A 27623-nucleotide genomic window follows, 5' to 3' on the forward strand; every position below is an offset into this window, starting at 1 on the left:
CCAGGTGTCACCGCCCCAAGGGTGACAGGACCCCCGGTGTCACCACTCTGAGGGTGACGGACCCCAGGTGTCACCACCCCAATGGTGACGGGCCCCAGGTGTCACCGCCCCAGGGGTGATGGGCCCCAGGTGTCACCGCCCCAAGGGTGACGGGCCCCAGGTGTCACCGCCCCAGGGGTGACGGGCTCCAGGTGTCACCGCCCCAAGGGTGACGGGCCCCAGGTGTCACCACTCTGAGGGGTGACGGGCCCCAGGTGTCACCGCCCCAAGGGTGACAGACCCCAAGTGTCACCGCCCCAAGGGTGACGGGCCCCAGGTGTCACCGCCCCAAGGGTGACGGGCTCCAGGTGTCACCGCCCCGAGGGTGACGGGCCCCAGGTGTCACCGCCCCAAGGGTGACGGGCCCCAGGTGTCACCTCCCGAGGGTGACGGACCCCAGGTGTCACCGCCCCAAGGGTGACGGGCCCCAGGTGTCACCGCCCCAAGGGTGACGGGCCCCAGGTGTCACCTCCCGAGGGTGACGGGCCCCAGGTGTCACCGCCCCAGGGGTAACGGGCCCCAGGTGTCACCGCCCCGAGGGTGATGGGCCCCAGGTGTCACCGCCCCAGGGGTGACGGGCCCCAGGTGTCACCTCCCGAGGGTGACGGGCCCCAGGTGTCACCGCCCCAAGGGTGACGGGCCCCAGGTGTCACCGCCCCAGGGGTGACGGGCCCCAGGTGTCACCGCCCCAAGGGTGACGGGCCCCAGGTGTCACCTCCCGAGGGTGACGGACCCCAGGTGTCACCACCCCAGGGGTGACGGGCCCCAGGTGTCACCGCCCCAAGGGTGACGGGCTCCAGGTGTCACCGCCCCGAGGGTGACGGGCCCCAGGTGTCACCGCCCCAGGGGTGACGGGCCCCAGGTGTCACCGCCCCAGGGGTGACGGACCCCAAGTGTCACCGCCCCAAGGGTGACAGGACCCCAGGTGTCACCACCCCAAGGGTGACAGGACCCCCAGTGTCACCGCCCCAAGGGTGACAGGCCCCAGGTGTCACCGCCCCGAGGGTGACGGGCCCCAGGTGTCACCACCCCAAGGGTGACGGGCCCCAGGTGTCACCGCCCCGAGGGTGATGGACCCCAGGTGTCACCGCCCCAGGGGTGACGGGCCCCAGGTGTCACCGCCCCAGGGGTGACGGGCCCCAGGTGTCACCGCCCCAAGGGTGACAGGACCCCCAGTGTCACCGCCCAAAGGGTGACGGGCCCCAGGTGTCACCGCCCCAAGGGGTGATGGACCCCAGGTGTCACCACCCCAAGGGTGACGGGCCCCAGGTGTCACCGCCCCAGGGGTGACGGGCCCCAGGTGTCACCGCCCCAAGGGTGACAGGACCCCCGGTGTCACCACTCTGAGGGTGACGGACCCCAGGTGTCACCACCCCAATGGTGACGGGCCCCAGGTGTCACCGCCCCAGGGGTGATGGGCCCCAGGTGTCACCGCCCCAAGGGTGACGGGCCCCAGGTGTCACCGCCCCAGGGGTGACGGGCTCCAGGTGTCACCGCCCCAAGGGTGACGGGCCCCAGGTGTCACCACCCCAGGGGTGACGGGCCCCAGGTGTCACCACTATGAGGGTGACGGACCCCAGGTGTCACCGCCCCAAGGGTGACGGGCCCCAGGTGTCACCGCCCCAAGGGTGACGGGCCCCAGGTGTCACCACTCTGAGGGGTGACGGACCCCAGGTGTCACCGCCCCAAGGGTGACGGGCCCCAGGTGTCACCGCCCCAAGGGTGACGGGCCCCAGGTGTCACCTCCCGAGGGTGACGGGCCCCAGGTGTCACCGCCCCAGGGGTGACGGGCCCCAGGTGTCACCGCCCCGAGGGTGACGGGCCCCAGGTGTCACCGCCCCAAGGGTGACAGACCCCAAGTGTCACCGACCCAAGGGTGACGGGCCCCAGGTGTCACCGCCCCAAGGGTGACGGGCTCCAGGTGTCACCGCCCCGAGGGTGACGGGCTCCAGGTGTCACCGCCCCGAGGGTGACGGGCTCCAGGTGTCACCGCCCCGAGGGTGACGGGCCCCAGGTGTCACCGCCCCGAGGGTGACGGGCCCCAGGTGTCACCGCCCCGAGGGTGACGGGCCCCAGGTGTCACTGCCCCAAGGGTGACGGGCCCCAGGTGTCACTGCCCCAAGGGTGACGGGCCCCAGGTGTCACCGCCCCGAGGGTGATGGGCCCCAGGTGTCACCGCCCCGAGGGTGACGGACCCCAGGTGTCACCGCCCCAAGGGTGACGGACCCCAGGTGTCACCGCCCCAAGGGTGACGGGCTCCAGGTGTCACCGCCCCGAGGGTGACGGGCCCCAGGTGTCACCGCCCCGAGGGTGATGGGCCCCAGGTGTCACCGCCCCGAGGGTGACGGACCCCAGGTGTCACCGCCCCAAGGGTGACGGGCCCCAGGTGTCACCGCCCCAAGGGTGACGGGCTCCAGGTGTCACCGCCCCGAGGGTGACGGACCCCAGGTGTCACCGCCCCAAGGGTGACGGGCCCCAGGTGTCACCGCCCCAAGGGTGACGGGCTCCAGGTGTCACCGCCCCGAGGGTGACGGACCCCAGGTGTCACCGCCCCAAGGGTGACGGGCCCCAGGTGTCACCGCCCCGAGGGTGATGGGCCCCAGGTGTCACCGCCCCAGGGGTGACAGACCCCAAGTGTCACCGCCCCAAGGGTGACGGGCCCCATGTGTCACTGCCCCAAGGGTGACAGGCCCCAGGTGTCACCGCCCCAAGGGTGACGGGCCCCAGGTGTCACCGCCCCAGGGGTGACGGGCCCCAGGTGTCACCGCCCCGAGGGTGACGGACCCCAGGTGTCACCGCCCCAAGGGTGACGGACCCCAGGTGTCACCGCCCCAAGGGTGACAGGACCCCCAGTGTCACCGCCCCGGGGGTGACGGGCCCCAGGTGTCACCGACCCAAGGGTGACGGACGGGACACCGGGTGTCACCAGTCCAAGGATGGCGGAAAGCAGGAGACCCCCGTGTTCACCCCACTTGGCCGGGCCCCAGGAGGTCCCGCAGGGGCCGTGGGGCTGGTGGCCCCCCCCATCCTTGGGGACACGGGGAGGGGGGGAGGGGACAGGGGGTCTCCCGGACGCCAGGCTGGGGTTGGGGGGCTCCCAGACCCACAACAGGCCCGGGACAGCACCTCCTCCCAGTGACACCCACCGGGACCCCCCCTCCTCGTCCGTCTGTCTGTCCACCCTTGGGTACCCAGCGCCCTCCACCCACCCATCCCCCGTCTGTCCGTCTGTCCAACCGTCCCAACGGATCCTCCATCCCTCCCCCTCGTCCATCTGTCCCCTCATCCCTCCATCTGTCCCTCCCCGTCTGTCTGTCCCGTCGTCCCTCCAGCCAGGAGTCCCCGACCGTGACCACAATGGTGGCCATGATCACCTGGTTGACCATCGCCATGGAGGCCATGACCGTGGCCATCCATGTGACCAGCCAGTGGCCACCCCCATGACGTTGGTGGCCACCATCACCCAGTTGACCATTACCACGATGTCCATGACCGTGACCATCCCCATGACCACCTGGTGGCCATCCCCATGACCACATTGGTGGCCACCATCACCCAGTTGACCATTACCAAGGTGGCCACCGCCATGGCCATCCCCATGACCACATTGGTGGCCACGATGACGTGGTTGAGCACTTCCATGGTGGCCGTGACCATGGCCATCCCCATGACCAGACAGTGGCCATCCCCACGACCACGTTGGTGGCCACCATCACCCAGTTGACCACCACCACGATGTCCAAGACCGTGACCATTCCCCATGACCACACCAGTGGCCATCCCCATGACCACGTTGGTGGCCACCATCACCCAGTTGACCATTACCACGATGTCCATGACCGTGGCCATCCCCATGACCACGTTGGTGGCCACGATGACGTGGTTGACCATTGCCATGGTGGCCATGACCGTGGCCATCCCCATGACCAGACAGTGGCCACCCCCATGACGTTGGTGGCCACCATCACCCAGTTGACCACCACCACGATGTCCAAGACCGTGACCATTCCCCATGACCACACCAGTGGCCATCCCCATGACCACGCTGGTGGCCACCATCACCCAGTTGACCATTACTACGATGTCTAAGACTGTGGCCATCCCCATGACCACGTTGGTGGCCACAATGATGTGGTTGACCATTGCCATGGTGGCCGTGACCATGGGCATCCCCATGACCACCTGGTGGCTACCCCAACGACCACGGTGGTGGCCACCATCACCCAGTTGACCATTACCATGATGTCCATGACCGTGACCGTCCCCATGACCACCTGGTGACCATCCCCATGACCACGTTGGTGGCCACCATCACCCAGTTGACCACCACCACGATGTCCAAGACCGTGACCATTCCCATGACCACACCAGTGGCCATCCCCATGACCACGCTGGTGGCCACCATCACCCAGTTGACCATTACCACGATGTCCAAGACTGTGGCCATCCCCATGACCACATTGGTGGCCACGATGACGTGGTTGACCATTGCCATGGTGGCCATGACCGTGGCCATCCCCATGACCAGACAGTGGCCACCCCCATGACGTTGGTGGCCACCATCACCCAGTTGACCACCACCACGATGTCCATGACCGTGACCATCCCCATGACCACCTGGTGGCCATCCCCATGACCATGTTGGTGGCCACGATGACGTGGTTGACCATTGCCATGGTGGCCATGACCGTGGCCATCCCCATGACCAGACACTGGCCATCCCCATGACGTTGGTGGCCACCATCACCCAGTTGACCATTACCACGATGTCCATGACCGTGACCACCCCCACGCCCACGTTGGTGGCCACCACGCCCCCCCAGGCAGCCCGTCCCCACGCTGACCCACGACCGTGACGGGTGACCGTCCCCACGGCGGCGCGGGCGGCCCCGCGGGGGACGGTGACGCCGAGGGACGAGCGGAGCCGGGTGCCGTAGCCAAGGAACCGGGTTTTATTCTGCTGCGGTTAAACAAGTGCCCGAGCCCCGGGGGGGGGCCCTGGGGACACCGGGGGACCCCGGGGAGGACACCGGGGCCACCCGGACACCGGGGTCCCCCCCCCCGCCACCGGGGATATATATATATATTCATATTTATAGTTGCAGTGGTCCTCGTCACCCCCCCTCCCCCAAACACCCCCACCCATGGGTGCTGCCCCGCCCCCGCACCGGATTTAGGGTGAAACGAGGCATTTCTGGCAGTGTGCCCCCTCCCCCCCCCCCCTCAACCTCCGCATTTGGGGGTGGGGGGGTGGGGGTGGGGCGGCGGCCCCGGGTGGGGGAGCGGGGGTAGGGGGGGGCCCCCCACGGCCCCCCCCCCTCAGTCGTCGATGCAGATGACTTCGCCCCCGCGCGGCTCCTTCTTCTCCGGCCCTTCGGCCTCGCGCTCCCGTTTCACCAGCACCGGGGGGCCGTTGGCGGCGGCTGCGGGAGGGGGACGGACCCAGGCGTCCGGGGGGGGGTCCCAGACGACCCCCGCCCCCACCCCCCCGACGCCTGACACCCTCCCGGGGACCCCGACACCCAGAGAACCCCTCCCCCAAGGGACCCAGGTGTTCGGCCACCCACCTCTGCCCCCGTGGGCCCAGATGTTGGGGGGTCCCCACCCACAGACCCAGGTGTCTGGGGACACCCCCCATGGACCCCGGTGTCCAGGGACCCTCCCCACCCGTGGACCCAGACATCAGGGTGCCCCCACCCACAGACCCAGGTATCTGGGGACCCCCACCCACAGACCCAGGCATCCAAAGACCCCCACCCATGAATGCAGGCATCCAGGGGCCCCCACCTACAGACCCAGGCATCTGGGGACCCCCACCCATGGACCCAGGTGTCCAGGGACCCTCCCCACCCACAGATCCAGGTGTCCAGGGACACCCCCCCACCCATGAACCCAGGCATCTGGGGACCCCCACCCATGGACCCAGGTGTCCAGGGACCCTCCCCACCCGTGGACCCAGACGTCCAGGGACCCTCCCCACCCGTGGACCCAGACATCAGGGTGCCCCCACCCGCAGACCCAGGCATCTGGGGACCCCCACCCATGGACCCAGGTGTCCAGGGACCCTCCCCACCCATGGACCCAGACATTGGGGTGCCCCCACCCACAGACCCAGGCATCTGGGGACCCCCACCCATGGACCCCGGTGTCCAGGGACCCCCCACCCACAGACCCAGGCATCTGGGGACCCCCACCCATGGACCCAGGCACTCGGGTGCTCACCGGTGATGAAGGAGCCAGGCGGCATCTGGCTGTAGTTGGCCCCTCCAGGGGGGAGGGCTCCGGCCGGGGGGGTCCCAAAGGTGCCCCCGTAGCTCTGGGGGGTGGCGTAGGGCCCCGGCGGGAAGGTCTGGAGAGACGGGGGACACCGCTGTCACCCCCTCCTGCTGCCACCAGGGTGGGGGGGGGGGGGGCGATTCTGGAGAGGTCTGGGTGGGGGTCGCCGAGGTGGGGGTCCCCAAGGGTGAGGGGTGTCCCCAAGGTGAGGGGTGTCCCCAAGGTGGGGACATGTCCCCAAGGGTGAGGGGTGTCCCCAAGGTGAGGGGTGTCCCCAAGGTGAGGGGTGTCCCCGGAACCGGGTGTCACTAGGATGGGGTGTCCCCAGGACGGGGTGTCCCTAGGATGGGGTGTCCCCAGGATGGGGTGTCCTTGGAACAGGGTGTTCCCAGGATGGGGTGTCCTTGCAACAGGGTGTCCCCAGGACAGGGTGTCCCTGGAACCGGGTGTCACTAGGACGGGGTGTCCCCAGGACAGGGTGTCCCCAGGACAGGGTGTCCCCAGGACGGGGTGTCCCCAGGACAGGGTGTCCCCAGGACGGGGTGTTCCCAGGACGGGGTGTTCCCAGGACGGGGTGTCCCCAGGACAGGGTGTCCCCAGGATGGGGTGTCCCCAGGATAGGGTGTCACTAGGATGGGGTGTCCCCAGGACAGGGTGTCCCCAGGACAGGGTGTCCCCAGGATAGGGTGTCCCCAGGACAGGGTGTCCCCAGGATAGGGTGTCACTAGGATGGGGTGTCACTAGGACGGGGTGTCCCCAGGGAAGGGTGTCCCTGGAACGGGGTGTTCCCAGGACAGGGTGTCCCCAGGACGGGGTGTTCCCAGGACGGGGTGTTCCCAGGACGGGGTGTCCCCAGGACAGGGTGTCCCCAGGATGGGGTGTCCCCAGGATAGGGTGTCACTAGGATGGGGTGTCCCCAGGACAGGGTGTCCCCAGGACAGGGTGTCCCCAGGATAGGGTGTCCCCAGGACAGGGTGTCCCCAGGATAGGGTGTCACTAGGATGGGGTGTCACTAGGACGGGGTGTCCCCAGGGAAGGGTGTCCTTGGAACGGGGTGTTCCCAGGACAGGGTGTCTCCAGGACAGGGTGTCCCCACAGCGACGGCTGTCCCCGAGGTGAGGAAGACCCCAGGGGAAGGACGTCCCCGAGGGGGGAGGAAGGTCCCCGAGGCGGGGCGGGGGTGTGACTTACGGGCGGGGGGTGGCTCTCGGTGCCCTTGCTGGCGAGGCGGCTGAGGATGCTGCGCTCCGACATCTGGAGGCGGGCGGCGATGGGGGGGATGCGGGAGAGGGTGGCGGGGAGGCGGGTGACGTCCGCCTTCATGTCACTCAGCAGCTCCTCCAGCTGGTTCAGCACTGGCACCGGGGGCGGGGGGGGGGGGAGAGAGAGAGAGAGAGAAAAAGAGGGGCGGGGGGGGCCCGTCAGCGCCAGGGGGCCGCCCCGCACCTCCTCACAACTTACTCACAGGTTACTCATAGGTTACTCAGAGGCTACTGGAAGGCGTGTGGGGGGGGTGGAGATACTCACGTGAGAGCGGGGCGGGGGGGAGAGGGAGGGGAAGCCTGAGAGCTACTCAAGGGATACTCAGGGGATGCACCGGGGCGGGGGCATGCTCCAGGGTGGGGGGGACTCGGGGTTGTACTCGGTTGTACTCTGGGTGTACTCCTTACACACGCCAGGTACCCTCCTTAAACGCACCGGAGATACTCAGATTATACTCTTTACTCCGGGTGTTTCCTCTAGACCCGCTGGAGATACGTCAGGTTTACTCTTTCCACTCTGGGGATGCTCCTGCGACACACCAGAGATACTCTGGGCATACTCCTTACATACTCCAGGTCTACTACCTAGACACGCTGGAGATACTCCGGGCACGCACTCCTAGAGACACCAGAGATCCTCCAAGCCTATTGCTCGGGCACCTGGGGGGGTCTACGCTGTAGCTACACCGGAGATACTCCAGTTGTACTCCCGGTACACTCGCCAGGCACCCCAGAGCTACTCCGGGTACAACGTTTAGCAACACCCGAGATACTCTGGATATGCTCCTTAGTCACCCTGGGCGTATTCTGTAGATACACCAGAGATACTCCTCCGACACTCTGGATATACTCCTTAGACACACTAAAGATACTCCGGGTGTACGCCCTGGTTACACCAGAGATACCCCAGCTCCATGCTACAGCCACGCCAGAGGTACGCTGGGCATCCTCACCGCTCGCTCCTGCTCAGGGCTAAGAGGCCGCAGCCACAACACCGATACTCTGGGGATACTCACGCCACAGAGCCGTCAGCCTACAACAACGATACTCGTTGCTTACTCCAGCGACACCGCTGGCGAAGACATCAAAGACACCAGAGATGCTCCGGGCTTACCCAGCACCTTCCTCTGGAGTGCTCCGGGCTTACTCGTTAAATACACCAGAGATACTCCAGGCTTAGTCCTTAAACACACCAGAGATACTCCAGGCTTAGTCCTTAAATACACCAGAGATTCTCCGGGCTTAGTCCTTAAACACACCAGAGATACTCCAGGCTTAGTCCTTAAATACACCAGAGATTCTCCGGGCTTAGCCCTTAAATACACCAGAGATTCTCCGGGCTTAGTCCTTAAACACACCCGAGATACTCCAGGCTTAGCCCTTAAATACACCAGAGATTCTCCGGGCTTAGTCCTTAAACACACCCGAGATACTCCAGGCTTAGCCCTTAAATACACCAGAGATTCTCCGGGCTTAGTCCTTAAAAACACCCGAGATACTCCAGGCTGAGTCCTTAAATACACCAGAGATTCTCCGGGCTTAGTCCTTAAATACAGCAGAGATTCTCCGGGCTTAGTCCTTAAATACACCAGAGATACTCCAGGATTACTCAGTAATACACCAGAGATAGTCTGGGCTTAGTCCTTAAACACACCACAAATACTCTGGGCTTAGTCCTTAAATACACCAGAGATACTCCAGGCTTAGTCCTTAAATAGACCACAAATACTCTGGGCTTACTAACTAAATACATTCAAGCTACTCCAGGCTTACTCATTAAATACACCGTAACTCATTACTAATTGAATACACCAGAGCTGCTCCGGGCTTACTCATTAAATACACCAGAGCTGCTCCGGGGGTGCCCCAGAAGTGCTCCGGGGAAACACCGCCCCTGCTCCGGGGATACTCCGGGCCCAGCCGCTCCGCGCAAGCGGGGCCACCTCGCCCCGCATCAGCATTACTCCAGGGATACTCTGGCCACGGGGCTACTCCATATACACCTTCCACACCCCCACAACACTCCGGGTAAACGCCTTACAGCCTCCAGAAGCGCTCGGGACGTACTCGGGACAGGGTCCAGGCTCACGCGACAGATACTCAGCAGATACACCTTAGCGCAAAGCGACAGAGGCCCCCGCCTGCTCCTCGCGCACCCCCAGAGCCCCTAAATCCACACCCCGACTTTACACCGGGGTTACTCCAGGTTTACTCACACCCAAAAAAAAAAACAAAACACCCCCCGGGGACCTTCCAGCAGCTTCCCCGCCATCTCCCCACCCACCCCACCACCCCCGCCACCCGCCTTCAAACCCCCGCCGACCCCCGCCGCCGCCGCCGACCCCCGCCCAGAAAGCACACGCAGAGCAAGGATACACCGGGAGCCGGTTGGGAGGAGAACCCCACTTTAATGATTGAGAGCGCGGTACAGAGGTGCGAGGCGCTACACGGGGCGTCCGCGCCGGGCGCGCCGGCCCACCCGCCTCTTACCCTTGTGCAGGACGGCGTTCGCGGGCTTGTTGCCCGCCAGCGACTCCTTGGACAAGTGCTGGTGGCTCTCGGCCAGGCACTCGACCTCGGCGAAGCGGGTGTTGAGGGCCATGGCGGGGTGGCTGGGGTCCTGCGTCATGTTCAGGTAGGCGGCGCGACGGAGCTGCTCCTCGATCACCAGCGCCTGCTCCAGCAGCTGTGGGGAGGGGACAGAGGGGGAGAGGGGGTGGTGGAGGGGAGCCGGGTGTGCGGGACGCCCGGCTCTGACCTCGCACCGCGACAACACCCAGAGAGGACACAGGCGTCGGGCACCCAGCTCTGACCTCACACCATGACAACACCCGCCGAGGACACAGGCGTCGGGGCACCCACCTCTGACCTCGCACCGCGACAACACCCGGCGACGACACAGGCGTCGGGGCACCCAGCTCTGACCTCGCACAGTGACAGCACCCGGCGACGACACAGGCGTCTGGGCACCCACCTCTGACCTCGCACCATGACAACACCCGGCGAGGACACAGGCGTCAGGCACCCAACTCTGACCTCGCACCGCGACAACACCCAGAGAGGACACAGGCGTCGGGGCACCCAACTCTGACCTCGCACCGCGACAACACCCAGAAAGGACACAGGCGTCGGGGCACCCAGCTCTGACCTCGCACCGCGACAACACCCAGAAAGGACACAGGCGTCGGGGCACCCAGCTCTGACCTCACACCGTGAAAAACACCCAGAGAGGACACAGGCGTTGGGGCACCCAGCTCTGACCTCGCACCGCGACAACACCCAGAGAGGACAGAGGCGTTGGGGCACCCAGCTCTGACCTCGCACCGCGACAACACCCACGAGGACACAGGCGTCGGGGCACCCGGCTCTGACCTCGCACCGCGACAACACCCACGAGGGCACAGGCGTCGGGGCACCCAGCTCTGACCTCGCACCGCGACAACACCCGGTGAGGACACAGGCGTCGGGGCACCGAGGTCCGACCTCGCACCGCGACAACACCCGGCGACGACACAGGCGTCAGGCACCCAGCTCTGACCTCGCACCGTGACAACACCCACGAGGGCACAGGCGTCTGGGCACCCAGCTCTGACCTCGCACCATGACAACACCCAGAGAGGACACAGGCATCTAGGCACCCAGCTCTGACCTCGCACCGTGACAACACCCGGCGACGACACAGGCGTCGGGGCACCCAGCTCTGACCTCGCACCGCGACAACACCCGGCGACGACACAGGCGTCGGGGCACCCACCTCTGACCTCGCACCGCGACAACACCCAGAGAGGACACAGGCGTCGGGGCACCCACCTCTGACCTCGCACCGCGAAAACACCCGGCGACGACACAGGCATCAGGCACCCAGCTCTGACCTCGCACCGTGACAACACCCACGAGGGCACAGGCGTCTGGGTACCCAGCTCTGACCTCGCACCGCGACAACACCCGGCGACGACACAGGCGTCTGGGCACCCAGCTCTGACCTCGCACCACGACAACACCCGGCGAGGACACAGGCGTCGGGGCACCCACCTCTGACCTCGCACCGCGAAAACACCCGGTGAGGACACAGGCGTCGGGCACCCAGCTCTGACCTCGCACCGCGACAACACCCGGCGAGGACACAGGCGTTGGGGCACCCAACTCTGACCTCGCACCGCGACAACACCCGGCGAGGACACAGGCGTCTGGGCACCCAGCTCTGACCTCACACCACGACAACACCCGGCGAGGACACAGGCGTCGGGGCACCCAACTCTGACCTCGCACCGCGACAACACCCGGCGACGACACAGGCGTCGGGGCACCCAACTCTGACCTCGCACCGCGACAACACCTGGCGACGACACAGGCGTCGGGGCACCCAGCTCTGACCTCGCACCGCGACAACACCCGGCGAGGACACAGGCGTCGGGGCACCCAGCTCTGACCTCGCACCGCGACAACACCCAGCGAGCACACAGGCGTCTGGGAACCCAGCTCTGACCTCGCACCGCGACAACACCCGGCGACGACACAGGCGTATGGGTACCCATATCTGACCTCGCACCGCGACAACACCCAGAGAGGACACAGGCGTCGGGGCACCCAGCTCTGACCTCGCACCACGACAACACCCGGCAAGGACACAGGCGTCGGGGCACCCAGCTCTGACCTCGCACCATTGTAACACCCAGCGAGGACACAGGCGTCGGGCACCCAGCTCTGACCTCGCACCACGACAACACCCAGAGAGGACACAGGCGTCGGGGCACCCAGCTCTGACCTCGCACCGTGACAACACCCGGCGAGGACACAGGCGTCGGGCACCCAGCTCTGACCTCACACCGCGACAACACCCAGAGAGGACACAGGCGTCGGGGCACCCAGCTCTGACCTCGCACCATGACAACACCCGGCGAGGACACAGGCGTCGGGCACCCAGCTCTGACCTCACACCATGACAACACCCGCCGAGGACACAGGCGCCTGGGCACCCAGCTCTGACCTCGCACTGCGACAACACCCGGCGACGACACAGGCGTCGGGGCACCCACCTCTGACCTCGCACCGCGACAACACCCGGCGAGGACACAGGCGTCGGGGCACCCAGCTCTGACCTCGCACCACGACAACACCCAGAGAGGACACAGGCGTCGGGGCACCCAGCTCTGACCTCACACCGCGACAACACCCGGCGAGGACACAGGTGTCTGGGCACCCAGCTCTGACCTCGCACCGCGACAACACCCAGAGAGGACACAGGCGTCGGGGCACCCAACTCTGACCTCGCACCGCAACAACACCCGGCGACGACACAGGCGTCGGGGCACCCAGCTGTGACCTCGCACCGTGACAACACCCACGAGGACACAGGCGTCGGGCACCCAGGTCTGACCTCGCACCGCGACAACACCCAGCGAGGGCACAGGCGTCGGGCACCCAGCTCTGACCTCGCACCGCGACAACACCCGGCGAGGACACAGGCGTCTGGGCACCCAGCTCTGACCTCGCACCGCGACAACACCCAGAGAGGACACAGGCGTCGGGCACCCAGCTCTGACCTCGCACCGCGACAACACCCAGAGAGGACACAGGCGTCGGGGCACCCAGCTCTGACCTCGCAACACGACAACACCCGGCGAGGACACAGGCGTTGGGGCACCCAGCTCTGACCTCGCACCGCGACAACACCCGGCGAGGACACAGGCGTCGGGCACCCAGCTCTGACCTCGCACCGCAACAACACCCGGCGACGACACAGGCGTCGGGGCAGCCAGCTCTGACCTCGCACCACGACAACACCCTGCGAGGACACAGGCGTTGGGGCACCCAGCTCTGACCTCACACCGCGACAACACCCGGCGAGGACACAGGTGTCTGGGCACCCAGCTCTGACCTCGCACCGCGACAACACCCGGCGAGGACACAGGCGTCGGGGCACCCACCTCTGACCTCGCACCGCGACAACACCCAGAGAGGACACAGGCGTCGGGGCACCCAGCTCTGACCTCGCACCGCGACAACACCCGGCGACGACACAGGCGTCGGGGCACCCAGCTGTGACCTCGCACCGTGACAACACCCGGCGAGGACACAGGCGTCGGGGCACCCAGCTCTGACCTCGCACCGTGACAACACCCGGCGAGGACACAGGCGTCTGGGCACCCACCTCTGACCTCGCACTGTGACAACACCCACGAGGACACAGGCGTCTGGGCACCCAGCTCTGACCTCACACCGCGACAACACCCAGAGAGGACACAGGCGTCGGGGCACCCAGCTCTGACCTCGCACCGCGACAACACCCGGCGACGACACAGGCGTCGGGGCACCCAGCTCTGACCTTACACCGCGACGACACCCAGAGAGGACACAGGCGTCGGGGCACCCAGCTCTGACCTCGCACCGCGACAACACCCGGCGAGGACACAGGCGTCGGGGCACCCAACTCTGACCTCGCACCACGACAACACCCAGAGAGGACACAGGCGTCGGGCACCTAGCTCTGACCTCGCACTGCGACAACACAAGGCGAGGACACAGGCGTCGGGGCACCCAACTCTGACCTCGCACCGCGACAACACCCGGTGAGGACACAGGCGTCGGGGCACCGAGGTCCGACCTCGCACCGCGACAACACCCGGCGACGACACAGGCGTCGGGGCACCCAGCTCTGACCTCGCACCGCGACAACACCCGGCGAGGACACAGGCGTCTGGGTACACAGCTCTGACCTCGCACCGTGACAACACCCGGCGAGGACACAGGCGTCGGGGCACCCAGCTCTGACCTCGCACCGTGACAACACCCACGAGGACACAGGCGTCTGGGCACCCAGCTCTGACCTCGCACCGCGACAACACCCGGCGAGGACACAGGCGTCGGGGCACCCAGCTCTGACCTCACACCGCGACAACACCCGGCGACGACACAGGCGTCGGGGCACCCACCTCTGACCTCGCACCACGACAACACCCGGCGACGACACAGGCGTCGGGGCACCCAGCTCTGACCTCGCACCACGACAACACCCGGCGAGGACACAGGCGTCTGGGCACCCAGCTCTGACCTTACACCGCGACGACACCCGGCGAGGACACAGGCGTTGGGGCACCCAGCTCTGACCTCGCACCGCGACAACACCCAGAGAGGACACAGGCGTCGGGGCACCCAACTCTGACCTCGCACCGCGACAACACCCGGCGAGGACACAGGCGTCGGGGCACCCAGCTCTGACCTCACACCATGACGACACCCGGCGAGGACACAGGCGTCGGGGCACCCAGCTCTGACCTCACACCATGACAACACCCAGAGAGGACACAGGCGTTGGGGCACCCAGCTCTGACCTCACACCATGACAACACCCGGCGAGGACACAGGCGTCGGGGCACCCAGCTCTGACCTCGCACCACGACAACACCCAGAGAGGACACAGGCGTCGGGCACCTAGCTCTGACGTTGCACCGCGACAACACCCGGCGAGGACACAGGCGTCGGGGCACCCAGCTCTGACCTCGCACCACGACAACACCCAGAGAGGACACAGGCGTCGGGTACCCAGCTCTGAGCTCGCACCACAACACCCGGCGAGGACACAGGTGTCGGGGCACTCAGCTGTGACCTCGAACCATGACAACAGAAGGCGAGGACACAGGCGTCGGGCACCCAGCTCTGACCTCGCACCGCGACAACACCCAGAGAGGACACAGGCGTCGGGGCACCCAGCTCTGACCTCGCACCACGACAACACCCGGCGAGGACACAGGCGTCGGGGCACCCAACTCTGACCTCGCACCGTGACAACACCCAGAGAGGACACAGGCGTTGGGGCACCCAGCTCTGACCTCGCACCGCGACAACACCCGGCGAGGACACAGGCGTTGGGGCACCCAGCTCTGACCTCGCACCGCGACAACACCCGGCGAGGACACAGGCGTCTGGGCACACAGCTCTGACCTCGCACCGCGACAACACCCAGAGAGGACACAGGCGTCGGGCACCCAGCTCTGACCTCGCACCGCGACAACACCCAGAGAGGACACAGGCGTCGGGGCACCCAGCTCTGACCTCGCACCACGACAACACCCGGCGAGGACACAGGCGTTGGGGCACCCAGCTCTGACCTCGCACCGCGACAACACCCGGCGAGGACACAGGCGTCGGGCACCCAGCTCTGACCTCGCACCGCAACAACACCCGGCGACGACACAGGCGTCGGGGCAGCCAGCTCTGACCTCGCACCACGACAACACCCTGCGAGGACACAGGCGTTGGGGCACCCAGCTCTGACCTCACACCGCGACAACACCCGGCGAGGACACAGGTGTCTGGGCACCCAGCTCTGACCTCGCACCGCGACAACACCCGGCGAGGACACAGGCGTCGGGGCACCCACCTCTGACCTCGCACCGCGACAACACCCAGAGAGGACACAGGCGTCGGGGCACCCAGCTCTGACCTCGCACCGCGACAACACCCGGCGACGACACAGGCGTCGGGGCACCCAGCTGTGACCTCGCACCGTGACAACACCCGGCGAGGACACAGGCGTCGGGGCACCCAGCTCTGACCTCGCACCGTGACAACACCCGGCGAGGACACAGGCGTCTGGGCACCCACCTCTGACCTCGCACTGTGACAACACCCACGAGGACACAGGCGTCTGGGCACCCAGCTCTGACCTCACACCGCGACAACACCCAGAGAGGACACAGGCGTCGGGGCACCCAGCTCTGACCTCGCACCGCGACAACACCCGGCGACGACACAGGCGTCGGGGCACCCAGCTCTGACCTTACACCGCGACGACACCCAGAGAGGACACAGGCGTCGGGGCACCCAGCTCTGACCTCGCACCGCGACAACACCCGGCGAGGACACAGGCGTCGGGGCACCCAACTCTGACCTCGCACCACGACAACACCCAGAGAGGACACAGGCGTCGGGGCACCCAACTCTGACCTCGCACCGCGACAACACCCGGTGAGGACACAGGCGTCGGGGCACCGAGGTCCGACCTCGCACCGCGACAACACCCGGCGACGACACAGGCGTCGGGGCACCCAGCTCTGACCTCGCACCGCGACAACACCCGGCGAGGACACAGGCGTCTGGGCACACAGCTCTGACCTCGCACCGTGACAACACCCGGCGAGGACACAGGCGTCGGGGCACCCAGCTCTGACCTCGCACCGTGACAACACCCACGAGGACACAGGCGTCTGGGCACCCAGCTCTGACCTCGCACCGCGACAACACCCGGCGAGGACACAGGCGTCGGGGCACCCAGCTCTGACCTCACACCGCGACAACACCCGGCGACGACACAGGCGTCGGGGCACCCACCTCTGACCTCGCACCGCGACAACACCCGGCGACGACACAGGCGTCGGGGCACCCAGCTCTGACCTCGCACCACGACAACACCCGGCGAGGACACAGGCGTCTGGGCACCCAGCTCTGACCTTACACCGCGACGACACCCGGCGAGGACACAGGCGTCGGGGCACCCAGCTCTGACCTCGCACCGCGACAACACCCAGAGAGGACACAGGCGTCGGGGCACCCAACTCTGACCTCGCACCGCGACAACACCCGGCGAGGACACAGGCGTCGGGGCACCCAGCTCTGACCTCACACCATGACGACACCCGTCTAGGACACAGGCGTCGGGGCACCCAGCTCTGACCTCACACCATGACAACACCCAGAGAGGACACAGGCGTTGGGGCACCCAGCTCTGACCTCACACCATGACAACACCTGGCGAGGACACAGGCGTCGGGGCACCCAGCTCTGACCTCGCACCACGACAACACCCAGAGAGGACACAGGCGTCGGGCACCTAGCTCTGACGTTGCACCGCGACAACACCCGGCGAGGACACAGGCGTCGGGGCACCCAGCTCTGACCTCGCACCACGACAACACCCAGAGAGGACACAGGCGTCGGGTACCCAGCTCTGAGCTCGCACCACAACACCCGGCGAGGACACAGGTGTCGGGGCACTCAGCTGTGACCTCGAACCATGACAACAGAAGGCGAGGACACAGGCGTCGGGCACCCAGCTCTGACCTCGCACCGCGACAACACCCAGAGAGGACACAGGCGTCGGGGCACCCAGCTCTGACCTCGCACCACGACAACACCCGGCGAGGACACAGGCGTCGGGGCACCCAACTCTGACCTCGCACCGTGACAACACCCAGAGAGGACACAGGCGTCGGGGCACCCAGCTCTGACCTCGAACCGCAACAACACCCGTCTAGGACACAGGCGTCGGGGCACCCAGCTCTGACCTCGCACCGCGACAACACCCGGCGAGGACACAGGCGTCGGGGCACCCACCTCTGACCTCGCACCGCGACAACACCCAGAGAGGACAAAGGTGTCGGGGCACCCAGCTCTGACCTCGCACCATGACAACACCCGGCGACGACACAGGTGTCGGGGCACCCAGCTCTGACCACGCACCATGACAACACCCGGCGACGACACAGGCGTCGGGGCACCCAGCTCTGACCTCGCACCATGACAACACCCGGCGAGGACACAGGCGTCGGGGCACCCAGCTCTGACCTCGCACCGCGACAACACCCAGAGAGGACACAGGCGTCGGGCACCCAGCTCTGACCTCGCACCATGACAACACCCGGCGAGGACACAGGCGTCTGGGCACCCAGCTCTGACCTCGCACCATGACAACACCCGGCGAGGACACAGGCGTCGGGGCACCCAGCTCTGACCTCGCACCGCGACAATACCCGGCGACGACACAGGCGTCGGGGCACCCAGCTCTGACCTCGCACCGTGACAACACCCGGCGACGACACAGGCGTCGGGGCACCCAGCTCTGACCTCGCACCGTGACAACACTCGGCGAGGACACAGGCGTCGGGGCACCCAACTCTGACCTCACACCATGACAACACCCGGCGAGGACACCGGCGTCTGGGCACCCAGCTCTGACCTTACACCACGACAACACCCGGCGACGACACAGGCGTCGGGGCACCCAGCTCTGACCTCGCACCGCGACAACACCCGGCGACGACACAGGCGTCGGGGCACCCAGCTCTGACCTCGCACCGTGACAACACCCAGCGAGGACAAAGGTGTCGGGGTACTCAGCTCTGACCTCGCACCGCGAGAACACCCAGAGAGGACACAGGCGTCGGGGCACCCAGCTCTGACCTCGCAACGTGACAACACCCAGAGAGGACACAGGCGTCGGGGCACCCAGCTATGACCTCGCACCGTGACAACACCCGGCGAGGACACAGGCGTCGGGGCACCCACCTCTGACCTCGCACCGCGACAACACCCGGCGACGACACAGGCGTCGGGGCACCCACCTCTGACCTCTCACCGCGACAACAGCCTGCGAGGACACAGGCGTCGGGGCACCCAGCTCTGACCTCGCACCACGACAACACCCGGCGAGGACACAGGCGTCGGGGCACCCAGCTCTGACCTCGCACCACGACAACACCCGGCGAGGACACAGGCGTCTGGGCACCCAGCTCTGACCTTACACCGCGACGACACCCGGCGAGGACACAGGCGTCGGGGCACCCAGCTCTGACCTCGCACCGCGACAACACCCAGAGAGGACACAGGCGTCGGGGCACCCAACTCTGACCTCGCACCACGACAACACCCGGCGAGGACACAGGCGTCGGGGCACCCAGCTCTGACCTCACACCATGACAACACCCAGAGAGGACACAGGCGTCGGGGCACCCAGCTCTGACCTCACACCATGACAACACCCAGAGAGGACACAGGCGTCGGGCACCTAGCTCTGACCTCGCACCGCGACAACACAAGGCGAGGACACAGGCGTCGGGGCACCCAACTCTGACCTCGCACCGCGACAACACCCGGTGAGGACACAGGCGTCGGGGCACCGAGGTCCGACCTTGCACCACGACAACACCCGGCGACGACACAGGCGTCGGGGCACCCAGCTCTGACCTCGCACCGCGACAACACCCGGCGACGACACAGGCGTCTGGGCACCCAGCTCTGACCTCGCACCGCGACAACACAAGGCGAGGACACAGGCGTCGGGGCACCCAACTCTGACCTCGCACCGCGACAACACCCGGTGAGGACACAGGCGTCGGGGCACCGAGGTCCGACCTCGCACCGCGACAACACCCAGCGACGACACAGGCGTCGGGGCACCCAGCTCTGACCTCGCACCGCGACAACACCCGGCGAGGACACAGGCGTCTGGGCACACAGCTCTGACCTCGCACCGTGACAACACCCGGCGAGGACACAGGCGTCGGGGCACCCAGCTCTGACCTCGCACCGTGACAACACCCGGCGAGGACACAGGCGTCTGGGCACCCAGCTCTGACCTCACACCGCGACAACACCCGGCGACGACACAGGCGTCGGGGCACCCACCTCTGACCTCTCACCGCGACAATACCCAGAGAGGACACAGGCGTCGGGGCACCCAGCTCTGACCTCGCACCACGACAACACCCGGCGAGGACACAGGCGTCTGGGCACCCAGCTCTGACCTTACACCGCGACAACACCCGGCGAGGACACAGGCGTCGGGGCACCCAGCTCTGACCTCACAACGCGACAACACCCAGAGAGGACACAGGCGTCGGGGCACCCAACTCTGACCTCGCACCGCGACAACACCCGGCGAGGACACAGGCGTCTGGGCACCCAGCTCTGACCTCACACCGCGACAACACCCGGCGAGTACACAGGCGTTGGGGCACCCAGCTCTGACCTCACACCATGACAACACCCAGAGAGGACACAGGCGTTGGGGCACCCAGCTCTGACCTCACACCATGACAACACCCAGAGAGGACACAGGCGTCGGGGCACCCAGCTCTGACCTCGCACCACGACAACACCCAGAGAGGACACAGGCGTCGGGCACCTAGCTCTGACGTCGCACCGTGACAACACCCGGCGACGACACAGGCGTCGGGGCACCCAGCTCTGACCTCGCACCGCGACAACACCCAGAGAGGACACAGGCGTCGGGTACCCAGCTCTGAGCTCGCACCACAACACCCGGCGAGGACACAGGTGTCGGGGCACTCACCTGTGACCTCGAACCATGACAACAGAAGGCGAGGACACAGGCGTCGGGCACCCAGCTCTGACCTCGCACCGCGACAACACCCAGAGAGGACACAGGCGTCGGGGCACCCAGCTCTGACCTCGCACCACGACAACACCCGGCGAGGACACAGGCGTCGGGGCACCCAACTCTGACCTCGCACCGTGACAACACCCAGAGGACACAGGCGTCGGGGCACCCAGCTCTGACCTCGAACCGCAACAACACCCGTCTAGGACACAGGCGTCGGGGCACCCAGCTCTGACCTCGCACCGCGACAACACCCGGCGACGACACAGGCGTCGGGGCACCCACCTCTGACCTCGCACCGCGACAACACCCAGAGAGGACACAGGCGTCGGGGCACCCAACTCTGACCTCGCACCGCGACAACACCTGGCGAGGACAAAGGTGTCGGGGCACCCAGCTCTGACCTCGCACCATGACAACACCCAAAGAGGACACAGGCGTCGGGGCACCCCGCTCTGACCACGCACCATGACAACACCCGGCGACGACACAGGCGTCGGGGCACCCAGCTCTGACCTCGCACCATGACAACACCCGGCGAGGACACAGGCGTCGGGGCACCCAGCTCTGACCTCGCACCGTGACAACACCCGGCGACGACACAGGCGTCTGGGCACCCAACTCTGACCTCGCACCGCGTCAACACCCGGCGAGGACACAGGCGTCGGGCACCCAGCTCTGACCTCGCACCACGACAACACCCGGCGAGGACACAGGCGTCGGGGCACCCAGTTGTGACCTCGCACCGTGACAACACCCAGAGAGGACACAGGCGTCGGGCACCCAGCTCTGACCTCGCACCGCGACAACACCCAGAGAGGACACAGGCGTCGGGCACCCAGCTCTGACCTCGCACCATGACAACACCCAGAGAGGACACAGGCGTCGGGGCACCCAGCTCTGACCTCACACCATGACAACACAAGGCGAGGACACAGGCGTCGGGGCACCCAGCTCTGACCTCACACCATGACAACACCCAGAGAGGACACAGGCGTTGGGGCACCCAGCTCTGACCTCGCACCGCGAGAACACCCGGCGACGACACAGGCGTCGGGGCACCCAGCTCTGACCTCGCACCGCGACAACACCCAGAGAGGACACAGGCGTCGGGGCACCCAACTCTGACCTCGCACCGTGACAACACCTGGCGAGGACAAAGGTGTCGGGGCACCCAGCTCTGACCTCGCACCATGACAACACCCAAAGAGGACACAGGCGTCGGGGCACCCGACTCTGACCTCGCACCGCGACAACACCCGGTGAGGACACAGGCGTCGGGGCACCGAGGTCCGACCTCGCACCGCGACAACACCCGGCGACGACACAGGCGTCGGGGCACTCAGCTCTGACCTCGCACCGCGACAACACCCGGCGAGGACACAGGCGTCTGGGCACACAGCTCTGACCTCGCACCGTGACAACACCCGGCGAGGACACAGGCGTCGGGGCACCCAGCTCTGACCTCGCACCGTGACAACACCCGGCGAGGACACAGGCGTCTGGGCACCCAGCTCTGACCTCACACCGCGACAACACCCAGAGAGGACACAGGCGTCGGGGCACCCACCTCTGACCTCTCACCGCGACAACACCCAGAGAGGACACAGGCGTCGGGGCACCCAGCTCTGACCTCGCACCACGACAACACCCGGCGAGGACACAGGCGTCGGGGCACCCAGCTCTGACCTTACACCGCGACGACACCCGGCGAGGACACAGGCGTCGGGGCACCCAGCTCTGACCTCGCACCGCGACAACACCCAGAGAGGACACAGGCGTCGGGGCACCCAACTCTGACCTCGCACCGTGACAACACCCAGAGAGGACACAGGCGTCGGGGCACCCAGCTCTGACCTCGAACCGCAACAACACCCGTCTAGGACACAGGCGTCGGGGCACCCAGCTCTGACCTCACACCATGACAACACCCAGAGAGGACACAAGCGTTGGGGCACCCAGCTCTGACCTCACACCATGACAACACCCGGCGAGGACACAGGCGTCGGGGCACCCAGCTCTAACCTCGCACCACGACAACACCCAGAGAGGACACAGGCGTCGGGCACCTAGCTCTGACGTTGCACCGTGACAACACCCGGCGAGGACACAGGCGTCGGGGCACCCAGCTCTGACCTCGCACCGCGACAACACCCAGAGAGGACACAGGCGTCGGGTACCCAGCTCTGAGCTCGCACCACAACACCCGGCGAGGACACAGGTGTCGGGGCACTCAGCTGTGACCTCGAACCATGACAACAGAAGGCGAGGACACAGGCGTCGGGCACCCAGCTCTGACCTCGCACCGCGACAACATCCAGAGAGGACACAGGCGACGGGGCACCCAGCTCTGACCTCGCACCACGACAACACCCGGCGAGGACACAGGCGTCGGGGCACCCAACTCTGACCTCGCACCGTGACAACACCCAGAGAGGACACAGGCGTCGGGGCACCCAGCTCTGACCTCGAACCGCAACAACACCCGTCTAGGACACAGGCGTCGGGGCACCCAGCTCTGACCTCGCACCGCGACAACACCCGGCGACGACACAGGCGTCGGGGCACCCACCTCTGACCTCGCACCGCGACAACACCCAGAGAGGACACAGGCGTCGGGGCACCCAACTCTGACCTCGCACCGTGACAACACCTGGCGAGGACAAAGGTGTCGGGGCACCCAGCTCTGACCTCGCACCATGACAACACCCAAAGAGGACACAGGCGTCGGGGCACCCAGCTCTGACCACGCACCATGACAACACCCGGCGACGACACAGGCGTCGGGGCACCCACCTCTGACCTCGCACCGCGACAACACCCGGCGAGGACACAGGCGTCGGGGCACCCAGCTCTGACCTCGCACCGCGACAACACCCGGCGACGACACAGGCGTCGGGGCACCCAGCTCTGACCTCGCACCGCGACAACACCCGGCGACGACACAGGCGTCGGGGCAGCCAGCTCTGACCTCGCACCACGACAACACCCGGCGAGGACACAGGCGTCGGGGCACCCAACTCTGACCTCGCACCGTGACAACACCCGGCGAGGACACAGGCGTCGGGGCACCCAGCTCTGACCTCGCACCGCGACAACACCCGGCGAGGACACAGGCGTCGGGCACCCAGCTCTGAACTCGCACCATGACAACACCCGGCGAGGACACAGGCGTTGGGGCACCCAGCTCTGACCTCGCACCATGACAACACCCGGCGAGGACACAGGCGTCGGGGCACCCAGCTCTGACCTCGCACCGCGACAACACCCGGCGACGACACAGGCGTCGGGGCACCCAGCTCTGACCTCGCACCGTGACAACACTCGGCGAGGACACAGGCGTCGGGGCACCCAACTCTGACCTCACACCATGACAACACCCGGCGAGGACACCGGCGTCTGGGCACCCAGCTCTGACCTTACACCGCGACAACACCCAAAGAGGACACAGGTATCGGGTACCCAGCTCTGACCTCGCACCGCAACAACACCCGGCGACGACACAGGCGTCGGGGCACCCACCTCTGACCTCGCACCATGACAACACCCGGCGAGGACACAGGCGTCGGGGCACCCAGCTCTGACCTCGCACCGTGACAACACCCAGCGAGGACAAAGGTGTCGGGGCACCCAGCTCTGACCTCGCACCGTGACAACACCCAGAGAGGACACAGGCGTCGGGGCACCCAGCTCTGACCTCGCACCGTGACAACACCCGGCGAGGACACAGGTGTCGGGGCACCCAACTCTGACCTCGCACCATGACAACACCCAGAGAGGACACAGGCGTCGGGGCACCCAGCTCTGACCTCGCACCGCGACAACACCCGGCGAGGACACAGGCGTCGGGGCACCCAGCTCTGACCTTGCACCGCGACAACACCTGGCGAGGACACAGGCGTCGGGGCACCCAGCTCTGACCTCGCACCGTGACAACACCCGGCGACGACACAGGCGTCGGGGCACCCAGCTCTGACCTCGCACCGCGACAACACCCAGAGAGGACACAGGCGTCTGGGCACCCAGCTCTGACCTTGCACCACGACAACACCCGGCGAGGACACAGACGTCTGGGCACTCAGCTCTGACCTCGCACCATGACAACACCCGGCGAGGACACAGGCGTCGGGGCACCCAGCTCTGACCTCGCACCACGACAACACCCGGCGACGACACAGGCGTCGGGGCACCCAGCTCTGACCTCGCACCGCGACAACACCCAGAGAGGACACAGGCGTCGGGGCACCCAACTCTGACCTCGCACCGTGACAACACCCGGCGAGGACACAGACGTCTGGGCACTCAGCTCTGACCTCGCACCATGACAACACCCAGAGAGGACACAGGCGTCGGGGCACCCAGCTCTGACCTCGCACCGCGACAACACCCGGCGAGGACACAGGCGTCGGGGCACCCAGCTCTGACCTCGCACCGCGACAACACCCGGCGAGGACACAGGCGTCGGGGCACCCAACTCTGACCTCGCACCGTGACAACACCCGGCGACGACACAGGCGTCGGGGCACCCAGCTCTGACCTCGCACCGCGACAACACCCGGCGACGACACAGGCGTCGGGCACCCAGCTCTGACCTCGCACCACGACAACACCCGGCGAGGACACAGGCGTCGGGGCACCCAACTCTGACCTCGCACCGTGACAACACCCAGAGAGGACACAGGCGTCGGGCACCTAGCTCTGACCTCGCACTGCGACAACACAAGGCGAGGACACAGGCGTCGGGGCACCCAACTCTGACCTCGCACCGCGACAACTCCCGGTGAGGACACAGGCGTCGGGGCACCGAGGTCCGACCTCGCACCGCGACAACACCCGGCGACGACACAGGCGTCGGGGCACCCAGCTCTGACCTCGCACCGCGACAACACCCGGCGAGGACACAGGCGTCTGGGCACACAGCTCTGACCTCGCACCGTGACAACACCCGGCGAGGACACAGGCGTCGGGGCACCCAGCTCTGACCTCGCACCGTGACAACACCCACGAGGACACAGGCGTCTGGGCACCCAGCTCTGACCTCGCACCGCGACAACACCCAGAGAGGACACAGGCGTCTGGGCACCCAGCTCTGACCTCACACCGCGACAACACCCGGCGACGACACAGGCGTCGGGGCACCCACCTCTGACCTCTCACCGCGACAACAGCCTGCGAGGACACAGGCGTCGGGGCACCCAGCTCTGACCTCGCACCACGACAACACCCGGCGAGGACACAGGCGTCTGGGCACCCAGCTCTGACCTTACACCGCGACGACACCCGGCGAGGACACAGGCGTCGGGGCACCCAGCTCTGACCTCGCACCGCGACAACACCCGGCGAGGACACAGGCGTCGGGGCACCCAGCTCTGACCTCGCACCGCGACAACACCCAGAGAGGACACAGGCGTCGGGGCACCCAGCTCTGACCTCGAACCGCAACAACACCCGTCTAGGACACAGGCGTCGGGGCACCCAGCTCTGACCTGACACCATGACAACACCCAGAGAGGACACAGGCGTTGGGGCACCCAGCTCTGACCTCACACCATGACAACACCCGGCGAGGACACAGGCGTCGGGGCACCCAGCTCTGACCTCGCACCATTGTAACACCCAGCGAGGACACAGGCGTCGGGCACCCAGCTCTGACCTCGCACCACGACAACACCCAGAGAGGACACAGGCGTCGGGGCACCCAGCTCTGACCTCGCACCGCGACAACACCCAGAGAGGACACAGGCGTCGGGTACCCAGCTCTGAGCTCGCACCACAACACCCGGCGAGGACACAGGTGTCGGGGCACTCAGCTGTGACCTCGAACCATGACAACAGAAGGCGAGGACACAGGCGTCGGGCACCCAGCTCTGACCTTGCACCGCGACAACACCCGGTGAGGACACAGGCGTCGGGGCACCCAGCTCTGACCTCGCACCGCGACAACACCCGGCGACGACACAGGCGTCGGGGCACCCAGCTCTGACCTCGCACCGCGACAACACCCGGCGACGACACAGGCGTCGGGCACCCAGCTCTGACCTCGCACCACGACAACACCCGGCGAGGACACAGGCGTCGGGGCACCCAACTCTGACCTCGCACCGTGACAACACCCGGCGAGGACACAGGCGTCGGGGCACCCAGCTCTGACCTCGCACCGCGACAACACCCAGAGAGGACACAGGCGTCGGGCACCCAGCTCTGACCTCGCACCATGACAACACCCGGCGAGGACACAGGCGTTGGGGCACCCAGCTCCGACCTCGCACCGTGACAACACCCGGCGAGGACACAGGCGTCGGGGCACCCAGCTCTGACCTCGCACCGCGACAACACCCGGCGACGACACAGGCGTCGGGGCACCCAGCTCTGACCTCGCACCGTGACAACACTCGGCGAGGACACAGGCGTCGGGGCACCCAACTCTGACCTCACACCATGACAACACCCGGCGAGGACACCGGCGTCTGGGCACCCAGCTCTGACCTTACACCGCGACAACACCCAAAGAGGACACAGTTATCGGGTACCCAGCTCTGACCTCGCACCGCAACAACACCCGGCGAGGACACAGGCGTCGGGGCACCCACCTCTGACCTCGCACCATGACAACACCAAGCGAGGACACAGGCGTCGGGGCACCCAACTCTGACCTCGCACCGTGACAACACCCGGCGAGGACACAGACGTCGGGGCACTCAGCTCTGACCTCGCACCATGACAACACCCAGAGAGGACACAGGCGTCGGGGCACCCAGCTCTGACCTCGCACCGCGACAACACCCGGCGAGGACACAGGTGTCGGGGCACCCAGCTCTGACCTCGCACCGTGACAACACCCGGCGAGGACACAGGTGTCGGGGCACCCAGCTCTGACCTCGCACCGCGACAACACCCGGCGAGGACACAGGCGTCGGGGCACCCAGCTC

The 27623-nt window shown here is 66.8% G+C and overlaps 1 protein-coding gene across 1 annotated transcript in view; it reads right to left on the bottom strand.

Moving 5' to 3' along the window:
• Nucleotides 1-4970: 4970 nt before the first annotated feature.
• Nucleotides 4971-27623, bottom strand: part of CHD3 (chromodomain helicase DNA binding protein 3) — a 158462-nt gene continuing 135809 nt past the window's right edge. Inside the window, 4 exon segments of the mRNA XM_064437623.1 lie at nucleotides 4971-5462; nucleotides 6262-6388; nucleotides 7507-7670; nucleotides 10068-10263. Coding sequence (XP_064293693.1) covers nucleotides 5359-5462; nucleotides 6262-6388; nucleotides 7507-7670; nucleotides 10068-10263 — 591 coding nt within the window. The 3' untranslated portion in view covers nucleotides 4971-5358.

The sequence above is a fragment of the Phalacrocorax carbo genome, chromosome 34 (genome assembly GCF_963921805.1).
Source record: "Phalacrocorax carbo chromosome 34, bPhaCar2.1, whole genome shotgun sequence".
Lineage (NCBI taxonomy): Eukaryota > Metazoa > Chordata > Aves > Suliformes > Phalacrocoracidae > Phalacrocorax > Phalacrocorax carbo.